The 13,578-nt window shown below is 50.0% G+C and overlaps 2 protein-coding genes across 34 annotated transcripts in view; one reads left to right on the forward strand and one right to left on the reverse strand.

Moving 5' to 3' along the window:
• Positions 1-881: 881 nt before the first annotated feature.
• Positions 882-10,090, reverse strand: DCAF11 (DDB1 and CUL4 associated factor 11). 32 transcript variants are annotated; one of them, XM_055291733.2, is made up of 15 exons: positions 9,935-10,090; positions 9,110-9,316; positions 7,819-7,946; positions 7,470-7,597; positions 7,130-7,194; positions 6,709-6,809; positions 6,330-6,476; positions 6,060-6,114; positions 5,649-5,717; positions 5,247-5,304; positions 4,967-5,152; positions 3,877-4,030; positions 3,351-3,503; positions 1,822-1,928; positions 882-1,724 (listed from the first exon to the last, which is right to left on the reverse strand). In XM_055291733.2, the coding sequence occupies exons 2-15, from the start codon at positions 9,262-9,264 to the stop codon at positions 1,590-1,592; spliced, it is 1,641 nt and encodes a 546-aa protein (XP_055147708.1). In that variant the 5' UTR covers positions 9,265-9,316; positions 9,935-10,090; the 3' UTR covers positions 882-1,589. The 32 variants fall into 32 exon arrangements, with proteins under 32 accessions (XP_055147708.1, XP_063465463.1, XP_063465449.1 ...); XM_063609393.1 differs by having other exon boundaries at positions 9,133-9,477; XM_063609379.1 differs by having other exon boundaries at positions 9,110-9,477.
• NRL (neural retina leucine zipper) overlaps positions 9,997-13,578 on the forward strand; it is a 34,635-nt gene continuing 31,053 nt past the window's right edge. Inside the window, exon 1 of one of the 2 annotated variants that reach the window (XM_055291751.2) lies at positions 9,997-10,136. The gene's annotated coding sequence lies outside the window, so the exon portion shown is untranslated. The remainder of the gene's footprint in view (positions 10,137-13,578) is intronic. The other variant, XM_055291750.2, reaches the window with a different exon arrangement.

Here is a 13,578-nt window from a genome sequence, read left to right on the forward strand (position 1 = left end):
CCACCACACCTGGCTAGTTTTCTCGTATTTTTAGTAGAGATGGGGTTCCACCATGTTGGCCAGGCTGGTCTCAAACACCTGACTTTAGGTGATCCACCTATCTTGGCCTCCCAAAATGCCAGGATTACAGGTGTGAACCATCGTGCCCGGCCTACTTTTTATATTTTTTGTAGAGATGGGGTTTTGCCATGTTGCCCAGGCTGGTCTCAAACTCCTGGGCTCAAGAGATCCATCAGCTTTGGCTTCCCAAAGTGCTAGGATTACAGGCGTGAGCCACCACGCCTAGCTTGTTTATTCTTTTAAAACTGCCTATTTTGCCATGAAATAGGTACCCTTGCTGTGAAAGCCTGTGAACACCCCTGGATGTGTGTACCTTCGGTTAAAAACTGCCTTAGAGGGCGTGAAATGTCATCAGGGAAGATCTATTCAGAGCTGGGTGTGAGCTCTAGCACTCTCCCTGACCATCGGTTTGCTCTGGGCTATAAGGTTCTGAGTGTGAGGCGCCCACTGGGGCCTGGCGTCAGGGCCGACTTGCTTCTCTCAGGCTCTGCGTTCATGGGCTACCTCTTCCAAAGACTGCACAGCTGCAGGCCCGGCCTCAGAGCAGAAGTGATATGGGTATTACCAGGCTCTAATAGAAAGTGTGCTCTCTCGATATCTACTTGCAGGCAAGCTTCTGAAATTGATGAGGGAGCACCTATTGCAAGGCTCAGTGAACAAATGGTTTTGGTATTTCCCTTTTTCATGGGCCACCAGAAGGGTATTTTCTCCTACACAGGATCGCATCTGAAGACTCTGTTGAAACTGTGTTTTCCTGAAGTGAGAAGATGAAAGACCTCAGATAGGAAAAACAGAGAGAGACAGAGAGACAGACACTGAGCCAGGTTCCCACACAGTTTATTGAGGGAGCCAAAGCCAGTGAGAGGACGAAGGAGTCCTACTTCAACCTACTTCCTTAAAGCTGTGTGCCTCCAGCATGAAGGGACCTTCCCCGAGGGCAGGGCCTGCCCTATGAGGGGCCACATGAAGCCTTGTGGAGACTCCTGCCTCTCATACCACAGCCTGTCCTACCCTAAAGACCCAGACATGACAGCAGACATAATCCCCACCCCAGGAGGGTGCTAAGGAAACACCCTTACCCATGCCCCTCCCCTAGAGACCTCAGGAAGAAAGGCCAGGACACCTGTCCTGTGATTGGCCAGTTGAATCCTCAACACGAAGACCTGGCAGGCCTGGCTGACAGGTCTGTTCAGATATGGCCTCAGGCGTCTACTCTAGGATCCAACCCCTAACATTCAAACATGATTAAAAACACCCAGGACACTTCTCTTGCTGGCAGAGGCCACACCCCAGATAATGGCAGTCCTGCCAAACTCTGGCCAGAGATAGGGACCCAAGCTGACTGACTGTGAGCACGTAAAGAGACCACTCTGCCCCATGGGGAGGATCTTCCAGGGCTCAGCTGAGGCTCAGAGCCCAGGCTTATGTTTCTCCAGTGATTCCTCCAAACATTCCCCACAAGGGAGAAAGGGAGGAGGAGGCAGAGAGCTTATCAAGAGGTTCACCCTATATGGAGCTGGAGGTCGGATCTACTGGGGTGAGGAAAAGGCTGTAGAGGATTGGGGCACTGGGGCAGGGGCGCTGGCACATTCCTCAGATTCTGGCATGTCATCCTGGAAGTACTCAGCCTGGCGGTACTGCCACAGACGCAGGTTCCCGTCCCACTGCAGGGCAGAGGGTGGCAAGTAGTCAGGATGTGCTGCCCCCACCCAAGTCCAAGCCCCAGACATGTGCCAGCACCCCCAACCCTTGCAACCTCACCGAACTGCTGACAATCTTCTCTTCAAAGGGGTGCCAACTGACGTCACGCACACAGGCCTTGTGGTTGGTCAGCTTCTTCACAATGTGGCCACTTAGAAGGTCGTACACTGTCCAGGACAGGCAAGAGTGGAGAGGGAGCACCACAAGACCACTAAACTATCCCTCACCTCCCTGTGAGTAGCACCACTGACCTGCCTGTCAGGCAACTTCCCATGTTCCCATGGGAGCAAAGCCCACACCAGAAGACTGTGTTATTTTTGCTTCTATCCCTGTTCCTTTCCATACCTTGGGTTGAGGGTATGGTTTAGTGGTGTGGGTATTTCTGGCCCTCAGCTAAATTTCACAGGGGCTACAGTTAAGAAAATGCAGTGGCTTTAAAGATTTTAGTAAGATACGGAAGGCACCACAAAAGTGAACAATGAGCTGTCTGGGGGTGTGTGTACCTGCTGCACCTTATCTGGACAGGGTGCATCTTTCTTTTGTCATGGGACATGAGTGTCTCTCTAGGGACAGCACTGCCTTAGGCTCCTTGTATCTGTAGCTGTACTTCTGTTTTTTTTCTTTTCTTTTCTTTTCTTTTTTTTGAGACGGAGTCTCGCTCTTGTTGCCCAGGCTAGAGTGCCGTGGAGTGATCTCGGCTCACAGCAACCTCTGCCTCCTGGGTTCAAGTGATTCTCCTGCCTCGGCCTCCCAAGTAGCTTGTGATTACCGGCGCCTGCCACCATGCCTGGCTAATTTTTGTATTTTTAATAGAGATGGGGCTTCACCATGTTGGCCAGCCTGGTCTCAAACCCCTGACCTCAGGTGATCCACCCGCCTCAGCCTCCCAAAGTGCTGGGATTACAGGTGTGAGCCACTGTGCCCGACCTTTTTTTTTTTTTGAGACAGTTTCTCACTCTGTCACCCAGGCTGAAGTGCAGTGGCACAATCATGGCTCACTGCAGTCTCGACCTCCTGGGCTCAGGTGATTCTCCCACCCTAGCCTCCCAAGTACCTGGGACTACAGGCCTGTGCCACCACGTCCAGCCATTTTTTGTAGAGACGAGGTTTCTCCATGTTGCCCTGGCTGGTCTCAAACTCCTGGGCTCAAGCGATCTGCCCTCATTGACCTCCCAAAGCACTGGGGTTACAGGCATGAGCCACTGCGCCCAGCTTATTTCGTTCTGTGCTTTTCTGCTTCAGCAACTGCATGTCCCTTTACTACTTGCTACCATCTTCCTGTGTCATTTTGTCTCTGTTCCCTCCTACCTTTCATCTGCAACCTCTTTCTTGACTGGCTGAAAAACAGAACCAACTATATTTTTGGCAATCTATTATATTTACTGTCTAGAATTCTATGTTCCTTTTCTTAATTTAAAACACTGAAAAATAGAATGGTTTCTATTTCTCTGTTTAAGCCTCCAGGCTAAGTTTGATTTTACCTGTAGCTGTCACTGGGCTTTTTAAGGTGGTCACTGGTCGTTATAGGTGGAATGGCAAGGAGTCATTCCTGCCCTTCCTGAGGCCCCCTGTTCTGACACAATCCTTACCAACCACTTTGCCAGTGGAGCAGCCACTGTAGATGAACTGCTGGCCGGTGCTATGAATGGGGGAGAACCGGCAGCGGATGAGGGTGTGCAGCACTCCGTGGCCCCGGTAGGTCATCAAGGAGCTGTCCCCTGGGAGCTTCAGCTTCCGCCAGGCTGGGCAGGGATGCAGAGTAAGCCCTAAGTTAGGAAATCTGCTTTGGGATTGTTTTGTACCACCAGTCCTGAGCAAGGTTCAATGCCCAGTGACAAATGCCTTTCCAACCTTCAAGTGGTGGCTCTTTCTCCACCTAATAGTCAGTGGAGAGTCTCCAATATGGCCTTGCTGGTTAATCATTACACTCAAATACTGTTGTATTGGTTGATTCTGAGTGACCCCCACCCAGGCCCCAATCCTAGGAACCTCTGGCCACTCCATCCACGATTTAGCAAATAAAGAGTTAATGCCTGGCAAAGAGGGCTGAGGGGGAGGTCCTCCAGGGCTCCCAGGCTACAGACAAATCCACTGTGCCTATACTTCCAGTCTCACCTTTTTTGGGCACTTGCTGCCAGCGATAGTCCCAGTTTTGCTGTGTGGCAGCCTGGCGTGAGGCTTCCATGCCTTCCCGGCTGGAAAAGCGTCGGATATCCCAGAGTTTGATGGTCTGGTCTTTAGAGTTGGAGATCAGATACCGGGCATCACCCTATGAATCCAAAGGTGGATAGTGAAGCATCAGAGCTTGCAAATGTCGGCGCCTGTTAGTCTAGTTCCCGTTCTCTAGTTGAGCAGAACTCTGGCCTCTGGATTTACTTGCCTCTTTTCATCCAGGTGAACTCATTTCCAGCGTTCTGCCTCAGATCCTACCACCTGGCTAGGTTTTCCTTTCCTTGCCCAGGGTACTGGCTGGCTTTCCTATTCTAGCCTGAATCAGATTGTCTTCCATTTTTCCTTTTTTAATTTTTAATTTTTTTTTTTTTTTTTCAGATGGAGTCTTGCTCTGTCACCCAGGCTGGAGTGTAGTGGTGCAATCTCGGCTCACTGCAAACTCCACCTCCTGGGTTCACACCATTCTCCTGCCTCAGCCTCTTGAGTAGATGTGACTACAGGTGCCTGCCACCACACCCAGCTAATTTTTTTGTATTTTTAGTAGAGATGGGGTTTCACCATGTTAGCCAGGATGGTCTCAATCTCCTGACCTCGTGATCTGCCCGCCTCGGCCTCCCAAAGTGCTAGGATTACAGCGTGAGCCATGGCACCTGGCCTTAGCTTTTTGTTGTTGTTGTTTTTTTAAATAAAGAGATGAGGTCTCACTAGGTTTCACAGGCTGGTCTGGAACTCCTGAGCTCAAGTGATCCTCCCACCTCGGCCTCCCAAAGTGCTAGGATTACAGGTGTGAGCCGCCGCACCTGACTGGTCTTCCATTTTTCTTGTACGAAAAGCCCTGCTCTGCTCCTTGAGGACTGGTGAGTACAGATGGAATTCATGTTCCCTGGCTTGAGCCCCTTCCCTAAACTCCAACTTTTACAAACCTTCGTTAATAAGGAGCTTGTCAAATTCCCACACCAGTCCGCTTTCATGCTCTCCTGGGGCATGAAAGAACCTTAGTGGCCTGGCTGTATAGTCCTGCCTTCTGGCCCACCTTGCTGTCAATGAAGGTGATGCCATCTTGGTGTCCAGCCAGTGCACCCACAGGCTTGGGGTCATCCTCCCGCATGGTGCGTCGATCCCACACTTTGCAGATGGCATCGTCTCCCCCAGAGAACAGGATTTGGGAGCTTATATCAGCAAAGGCCACTGCATTCACATCATCCTCATGGGACTCAATCTAGGCGAAAAGGAGGCCAAGATATAAGACCTCTTTCTAGGTCTTATAATAAGCCAAAAACCAGGAGGCAGAGGCTCTATCTCAAGAGCCATACCTGAAGGGTGCGCCGGTTCTGTTCTCGGTCAAAGACATATAGGCAGCCATCATTGGCCCTGAAAGGGAAGAGATAAAGGAGGGTCCTGGAGCCATGATCGAGAGGACCAATGTGGTATATGCTCTAGAGAGTTCTACTGAGAAATCCTGCTCTGGGTCAAGCCGTTTGCTCTTTTTATACAGGAAGTGGGGGAAGAGTTAGCTGTGTTTCATGGAGGCTTGACACCTCCCATTTCGTGCTGGTGAAATGGAGAGCAAGGGGTGAAGCAACTTGTAAATCCTGACCTTGGAGAAGGTCTGGTTGTTCTCTGCAGCTGCCAGTGCCATCTGTGTAACAGCAGAGCTCATCTCTGGCAGAATCTCCGTCTTGTTATTGAGGGAAATATACCCCACAAGCACTTACCCTCCTAGTACTTCTCGTCCATCTGAGGAGACAGCAATGGAGAAGACAGCAAAGCGACGCTCATCTGGCCTAAAAGCAAAGAAGGAGCTGGGTTAAGTGGACTTCCCTTCAGCTTTTGTTAATCTACATAGAACCTGACAACGGTTGTAAGGCACATCCCCAGGGGAAAAAAGAAGTCTGGCTAACATGCACCACAATGCAGATGCTCAGTGAGAACCCAGAAATCACCCTGCAACCATCTATTTTACCCAGTGCTCTGGCTGACAAGATGGTGCTTCCCTCCCACGAATGCACACAGACCCACCAGTATACTTTTTCCCCTAAGCAGAACTTCCAACTCAAGAGGTTTGCTCCTGAAGAGCTTCCCTTGAGAAGTTTCTGATGAGTCTGACCAGAAAGGGAAGCCAGTACCTGAGATCCAGGGCAGTGTGTGTATCTCCCTCACCATAGATATTGCAGATATGAACTAAGAGAACCAAGAAAAACAAGAATATTTCAGGGATGGGGGAAGGAGAGTGGAAGTGAAGCTAGGGAAGAGATCAAACAGGGGACAAGGGTACTGGAGCACTTTGGGAGTGATTTTCCCAAGACAAAGTGAGGGATCCTGGCTCAGAGGGGACAGGCACATGGAAACCTCAGGTCCCAGGCTGGAGAGTCAGTGGAAGCCTGGTGCATACTCACTGTAATCAGACCAGCTGGAGTAGAGGAAGTGGTTCCCATCAGGGGTGAAGGCCACATCCAAGACGCTCCAGCCTACATCGCGGGCCTTGATGCTCTTGAATTTACGGAAACGGCCATACCGGCAGTCATACAGTCGGATTGTCTGGTCTGTGTAAGTAAAGATCAGGCAGAATTATGGGACACTTTCCTTGTAACTTTCCTAGATTAGAAGTCTCCCACTCGGTGTACCTGTGGAGTCTTCCCTTTATCATGGGAAACATGCTCTGGCTAAGCATCCTTAAGCCAGGTCTGAGCTCCCCGTCTGTGGCTTTCTAGCCTCAGTCAGGGGGAACGTCCCATGTACCAGGAAAAGACAGTTTATAGGACAAGGGTCTGGTACCTTGGCAAGCAGACATGAATATTTGACCATCTTTGCTGTAGATGCCACAGAAAGCCTTCTGAGAGTAGCTATCAGTGAAGCCCAGATCATTGGGCAAGAAGCTAGGGAAGGAGAGAGAAAGTGAGGGTAAGGGGTGCTCAGGATAAGGAGTGTCCCAATTAGCAGAATCCTAACAGAGCTGGAATATCAGAACAGTCATTCTTCCCTTCTGGCTGTGAGTGCAACCCCGTCTTTCAACCATTCCACCATCCTCTAAATTTCTACAATTTTCTACACTTTTCTACTTTGTTTACTCTCAAAGTTTCAACCCCATTTAACCTAACCTTTAATATCTCTGAGGCTCCTTTAACACCTACCCCCTCACAGTTTAGGAGATAAGACCTATCTGGCCCTTAGTCTCTTCACCAAGCCCCATACTCACTGAGATATCACTCGAGACTGTTCTCCAAGGGAGAAGCTTCCCCGGTGGCAGAGGCCCCGTTCTCTCTAAATGGAAGGGATTGGGGAATATTGCTAGCAGAAATAGAGGGCCACTTCAGCCATATCAAGCCCCCTCCTCCAAAGATATTGCTCTTGTTATAGAAATGGACACAACACATCATAGTCTGTCCCACAGAACTCTGATGGAGGCTGGTTAACTCTCCAGCCCCAGCCCTTGAGGCTTCTTCCTTGGAAAGTTGACTTCCTTTTTCTCTGGGGCTGGCAGAGCTTCTGGCTGCTTTGGCAGGCCTGCTGCCAGGCTGGGAGGTGGAGAGGCCTACCTGGTGCAACATTCCAGGAAAGCTGTGCTTCTGGGCGGCCCGCCTAAGCCCCAGCTGCCCTGTGGCCAGTTCCACTTGTGTCTTGATCTCATTGCATTCCAGCTCCCGGGTGTCAGGGGTAGCATCCACTGTGAGTACCAAGGAGAAGTTTCATCCTAGGTCTTCCAGCCTCAGAGGACAGTTAGCAGAACTGTACCCAAGCCCACCCCTGTGGCTGAATATACTGGGGCTGTAAGGACTCCTTATTCCTTAAATTATCGTACCTTCTTTCGATGTAACCTATCATTCAAAATATCACTAAAAGGTTTTCTAGTAAAAGTCTTCCAACATTAGGGACTTTTCCTCTTACCAGGTGGGTTGTATCGATCCCCAAGACGACCATCCCAAGCTCTGTCATTCTCTTCCTCTGAGTCCAAGAGGGCCTGAATGAATTGTAAATTTGCTGCACCTCCTCCCTGCACCAACCTCACTTGGCCTCTGTGGAGAGACCCCCCATTATAAAGGAGGGGACTTCGTCCCCCAAAACAACCAAATTCAGAGTCAATGACTATCTAGCTCTTAGACCACTTGGTACTCATTTTGAGGTTTGAGGCTGACTAGATCTTGGCTGTTATTTTTGGTCTCCTATAAAACACAGTAGGAAAGTGAGTCTTACTCTTACAGCAAGAGCAAGACCAACATGCTGTGGATATGACCTACTAAGTTGACCTCCCAGCAAGCTCAACATTCTAACATCATTTCCTTAGAGCAAGACCAATACGCTGTGGACATGACCTACTAAGTTGACCTCCCAAGGAGCTAAACATTCTCACAGCATTTCCTTCTGAGCCTCTGCCTGAGAAGTCCACCACAGAAGACAATATTCTAAGCTGGGTGCGGTGGTGTGTGCAACTGTAGTCTTAGCTACCTGGGAGGCAAGGATTGCTTGAGCCCAGGAGTTGCAGGCTGTGGTGTGCACTTGATCACACCTGTGAATAGCCTTTTCTCTAGACTGGGGAACACAGTGAGCCCTGTCTATGTCTACTAAAACCAACACAAAACACAAACAAAAAAGAATACAATATTCTGAAGGGACCCCCAAGCTCATCTTCTCCTCAAAGAGCCGTAAGCAAAGAAAGAAAGCCAGCTGCACTCTTCTCCAGTCAATTCCAGGTGGTCTCTCCCTTCAAGGCATTCTTTCCTCAAGAACAGGTTAGAGTCAGGGCAAATTAAACTTGTTTTTCAAGTAAATCGAAGTGGCCTCATATCATGTGTCAACTGCCTTACTAAAAAGTTCAACACTCCCTTCCCATCTCTTCACCCCTTACATCACTCCTTTCCCACCAGGACCCCCCCCTTTTTTTTTTTCAAGCTTACTTGGAAAATAGATTATATTTGTGTAGTCTCAGAGAGAGGCTCCCTTGAATAGCCCCTCAAACACATGAGCAGGTCCTCTTGGTGACCCTCCCTAGGTAAGAACCACTCTTACTGGGTATGGAGCTGAGTGCCATGGGTGCCCAGCAGGGAAACGCTGTTCCGCTCAAACAGAACAGCTGCCCTGAGCGAATCCCATTTCCTAACCTCTGTAATTTTCCTGCCTGGAGTTGGGATCAAGGCACTGTGGTAGCACCTGGTGGGGGTCACACCAGAGGGTAAGTTACCTGCGGAGGAGATAGGCCAGTACCTGGGCCAGATCCACATCTTCATCCTCTTCTTCCTCTTCCTCACTCCGACGCAGGCCAGCCCCTCTTCGGGGCAAGCCCTCGGAGGGGTCTCCGGACCCGGATCCTGCACTGCTGCTGTTCCGTGATCCCATCTTCTGGTCACAGCATCCTTAGGTCCTGTGCGGGGGCTCCTCCTGTCACCTCCTTGGGTTTGGTGAAAGCAAAGCGTGCTCTAGAAATACCAGGGTCTCCTGAGACGCGGTAGTAGCTATCTCTAGGAGGGTGACCCTTCCTCGGGGCTGAGATCCCTTTTCTTTAGCCTATGCCAACTACCAAGGCGTCAGGAACACAAACGTTCCCCAATCCTGTGAAGCAAAGAAAGCAAGAGTGAACCGTAGTGCGCTACCCTAGCTCACCAACTGAAGAAAGATTTGTTTTCTACACCAAACTCACCTATCGAAGTCCCTGGACTGGGGAGCGGGAGGGGTGTTGGGCGGTGTTGGATTTCCAGGTAACCTCTCTGACCGACCAATCGAAATCCCTCGCGGAAGAAAGCGCTTCACTAGCTTATCTCATCTAACCAATTAGAAGCCTTAGGACTCAAAGACCCTCGACGCCCCCACCTTATCGACCAATCAGAGCGCCCCCTTACGAAAGACGGCAGCAGTGACAGCCAATGAAAATAGAATTTGGCCTAACACCCCTCCTTCCTTGCCTCACGCCCACGTGGTGCGCCGGGGGTGTGTACGCCAAGAGGGGGAGGAAGCTGAGAAGCACCTCCCACTGAAGCCGGCGGTTACCGCCCCACGCGAGATCACCCACCAGCCAGGAGCGGTCGCAGGACCCGCAGCAGCGCGAGGCTTTGTTTACACCGACTGCCGCCACTGCGTTGGCCAACCGCTTCTCCGTCACGCGCCTCGCTCGTCACGCATCTCGCAGCTTCCCGGCCGGCGGGCGCAAACGTCACACGACGGCCCCGCCCCCTTGGCCAGCCAACTGGACAGCGGAGCACGATGATTGATAGGTAGGCGGGAGAATGCGCGAGGGGCCTGAGGGGAGGAGAAAGTGCGCACCCAAGGAAGGCTGTTAGCTCTTGTTGGGGAGGAGTAAGTGGGAACTGGCAGCTTCCTGGATCAGACGTAATGGCTGAGAGGCGGGGCTTAAAAAAGAAACGATTGGTGGTTCGCTACCTAGAAGTGTTTTGGCAAGGGATACAATTTACTGTCTGTCCCTAAAGATCATTTGGCATCGCACTTTTCAGACAGTGCCCAAGGGCCTCCTCTTTCTCCCCACTGCTTCCCCTGTCCAGCTGGAGCCGTTCTTCTGTCGCTGACCGCAGCTCCAGTCGGTTCTGCCCTAAAGGGTGCCCGGCGTCCCAGTAGGCCTCCACACCGTCCTTCCGGGCTTAGCTTTTGGAAGCCTTGCTCTTGGGACGGTCCCCTTTTAGACCTCCCTTTATCCGGTCGGGCAATTTTTTAAGACAATCCCTGGCTTTCCGCTGCGGTCTTTGCAGACGTTCCCTAATACACGCGTCTTTCTTTCAAAGCTTTTCCGGTTCCGCTGTCCCCTTAGACGCTCCCTTGGCCCTCCGGGATTTGCAGACCTTCCCTAGACCGTCTGTCCTCGCGGTGCCTCTCCGCACCCGGCCGCGGGTCCAGGGTGCGCGCGCGCCGCCTCCTGCCCCCTCCTGCCCTCTCCTGCCCTCTCCTGCGGGTTTATGAGTAACAAGCCTGAGTCCAAGGCCGGGGCTTGCCACATCTCTGATCCTCGCCCTGGCTGGGTGGGGACGTGTGGGTTGAATGACCTTGCTGTCTCAAACTCAGAGGCCCAGGGTCCGAGCTGAACTTCAGTCCTTGCAGCCTGTACTTCCTTGGGAAATCTGCGAGCTTCCCTCCGCCCGCTCCTGAGGGCAGGGATGGGAGCGAGGGCTCGTGGCCTTCTTGGGCCTTCCTGGGGCCTCTCCCAGTGAGGGCGAGGGTTTGGCCAGCTTTCGGGCAACGTCTCCTAGTCTCCAGACCCGGAGACCTGAGCTTGTCACCAGGGCTAGCTTTGATGGGCTCTGCGCTTAGAAGGGTCCTGAATACTTGGTTTAATGTTCTAGTGTTAACGGTCTTGAAATTATTAGTAATTTTAAAGCAAGTGCCTGGCATTTTCATCTTGCAGTCGGCTCCACTGATTATGTAGGCGGTCTGCTGGGCGCCCATCCTCTATTGCCAGATTACTTACTATCTGTGCTTTAACGTTTATTGAGACTTTAGGATTCCGTGGTTTCTGGGTTATCCAGCCTGGAAAATCGGGATCTTTATTTATTGATTGATTTTACCTGCGTTCTCTCAGAATGTGACGGAATCATTTTTTAAAAAATTGGCCGGGCGCGGTGGCTCACGCCTGTAATCCCAGCACTTTCGGAGGCCAAGGCGGGTGGATCACCTGAGGTCAGGAGTTCGAGACCAGCCTGGCCAACACGGTGAAACTCCATCACTAAAAAAAAAAAAAAAAAGCCGGGTGTGATGGCATGCGCCTGTAATCCCAGCCGCTCGAGAGGCTGAGGCAAGAGAATCTCTTGAACCCGGGAGGCGGAGGTTGCATTGAGCCGAGATCGTGCCACTGCACTCCAGACTGGGCTACAATAGCGAAACTCCGTCACACACACACAAAAAAACAACAATCAACCAACCAAACAAAAAAACACCTATGCCTCTTCCGCTAGTTGATCTGCTGAAGAATCCTCCTCTAACAGCATTTAGTGCTTAACCCACAAGTGAGCTGGGCGCAGTGGCTCACGACTGTAATTCCAGCACTGTGGGAGGCCGAGGAGGAGGATCATTTGTGGCCAGGAGTTCAAGGCCAGCCTGGGCAACATAGATCCAGTCTACAAAAAGAAAAAAAAATAGCCGGCCATCGTGGCGCGTGCCTATGGTCCCAACTTACTTGGGAAGGATGAGGAGGGAATCTTGAGCCCATGAGGTGGAGGCTGCAGTGAGCCATGATTGCTCCACTGTACTGCAGCCTGGGGGTAGAGCTAAAGCCTGTCTCTACAGAAAGAAAATCAACAAATGGCTCACTGTTGTTCATTGTTTCAAATACAAACTTCCAAACCTGTTTGTCTATTTTTAGTAACCTCATTTTTTGATACTTCTGCCAAGCAAATATGCCAATAAATACCTTGTTTATTTTTACCTCTGCACCTTCCCAGGAGAATTTCTTATCTGAGGGAAGCTGTCTTTACAAAACTGCCTTCCTCACAGCCTTGCACTTTGACCCAGTAATACTGCTTCCAGAAATCTAGCCCGGACACGCATAAAAACTTATGTTCTACATAGCAGTGATTGATAAAAGTGGAACACTGGAAACAAAGATCTAAATATCTTGCAATATGGGATTGGTTAAATAAATTATGGTCCCATGTAGTATAGACACAGAAATACCAGGTAGCTATTAAAATGGTGTTGTAGTCTTCAATTTTTTTTTAAGGTACCTATTCCTGGTATAGGTTTGTTGTAGCTTTCTATTTTTATACCATGGGAAATTGTGCAAACTACATTGTCAAGTTAAAAAAAAAAATCATTTCTTCTGGTGACATGTAATAGATGCAAAAACGATGTGGTTTCAGTTTTTCATTAAAAAGTATAATAGGTGTGGTAGCTCACACCTGTAATCCCGGTACTTTGGGAGGCTGAGGCAGGCAGCTCGCTTGACCACAGGAATTTGAGATCAGCCTGGGCAACGTGATGAAACCCCGAAAATACAAAAAAAAATTGAGCTGGGCCTGTAGTCTTGGCTACCCAGGATGCTGAGGTGGAAGGATCACCTGAGTCTGGTCAGGGCTGCAGTGAGCCATGATTGCGCCACTGCACTTCATCCAGCCTGGGCGAGAATGAGACCCTGTCTCAAAGAAAAAAAAAAAAGTTTAATGATACCCAGCTCATTACATCATTAAACAAAGTGGAGAAGGCTTGCATGAACCAGTGACAAAGGTGTAGCTTCTACAAAGAATTATGATTAATACAGCTATAGCACCTGAGGTCCAGAAAAACGAACAAAAAACTTCTGTTAAACTTATCTCTTTAACAATTCATTTTTTGATTCTCTTTTCTCCTTCTTACAAATTAGTTTAAACCTGAATAAAATCTTCTAATTCAAGCTTTTGTAATATGGAACTTGTAAATTATTGAATAAAACATTTAAAAGTCATGGTAAATGTTAAAATAACTGAGGTTTTATGATTAAAATGGGTCCTCCACATCAAATGGAAAAGAATATAAGATTCATCACTGGATTCATTGATTAATTTTTTTGCGTATAAAAGTTTTTTTTTTTTTTTGAGATGGAGTCTTGCTCTGTTGCCCAGGCTGGAGTGCAGTGGCCCGATCTCGGCTCACTGCAAGCTCCGCCTCCCAGGTTCGTGCTATTCTCCTGCCTCAGCCTCCCGAGTACCTGGGACTACAGGGGCCCACCACCACGCC

The sequence above is a fragment of the Symphalangus syndactylus genome, chromosome 9 (genome assembly GCF_028878055.3).
Source record: "Symphalangus syndactylus isolate Jambi chromosome 9, NHGRI_mSymSyn1-v2.1_pri, whole genome shotgun sequence".
Classification (NCBI taxonomy): Eukaryota; Metazoa; Chordata; class Mammalia; order Primates; family Hylobatidae; genus Symphalangus; species Symphalangus syndactylus.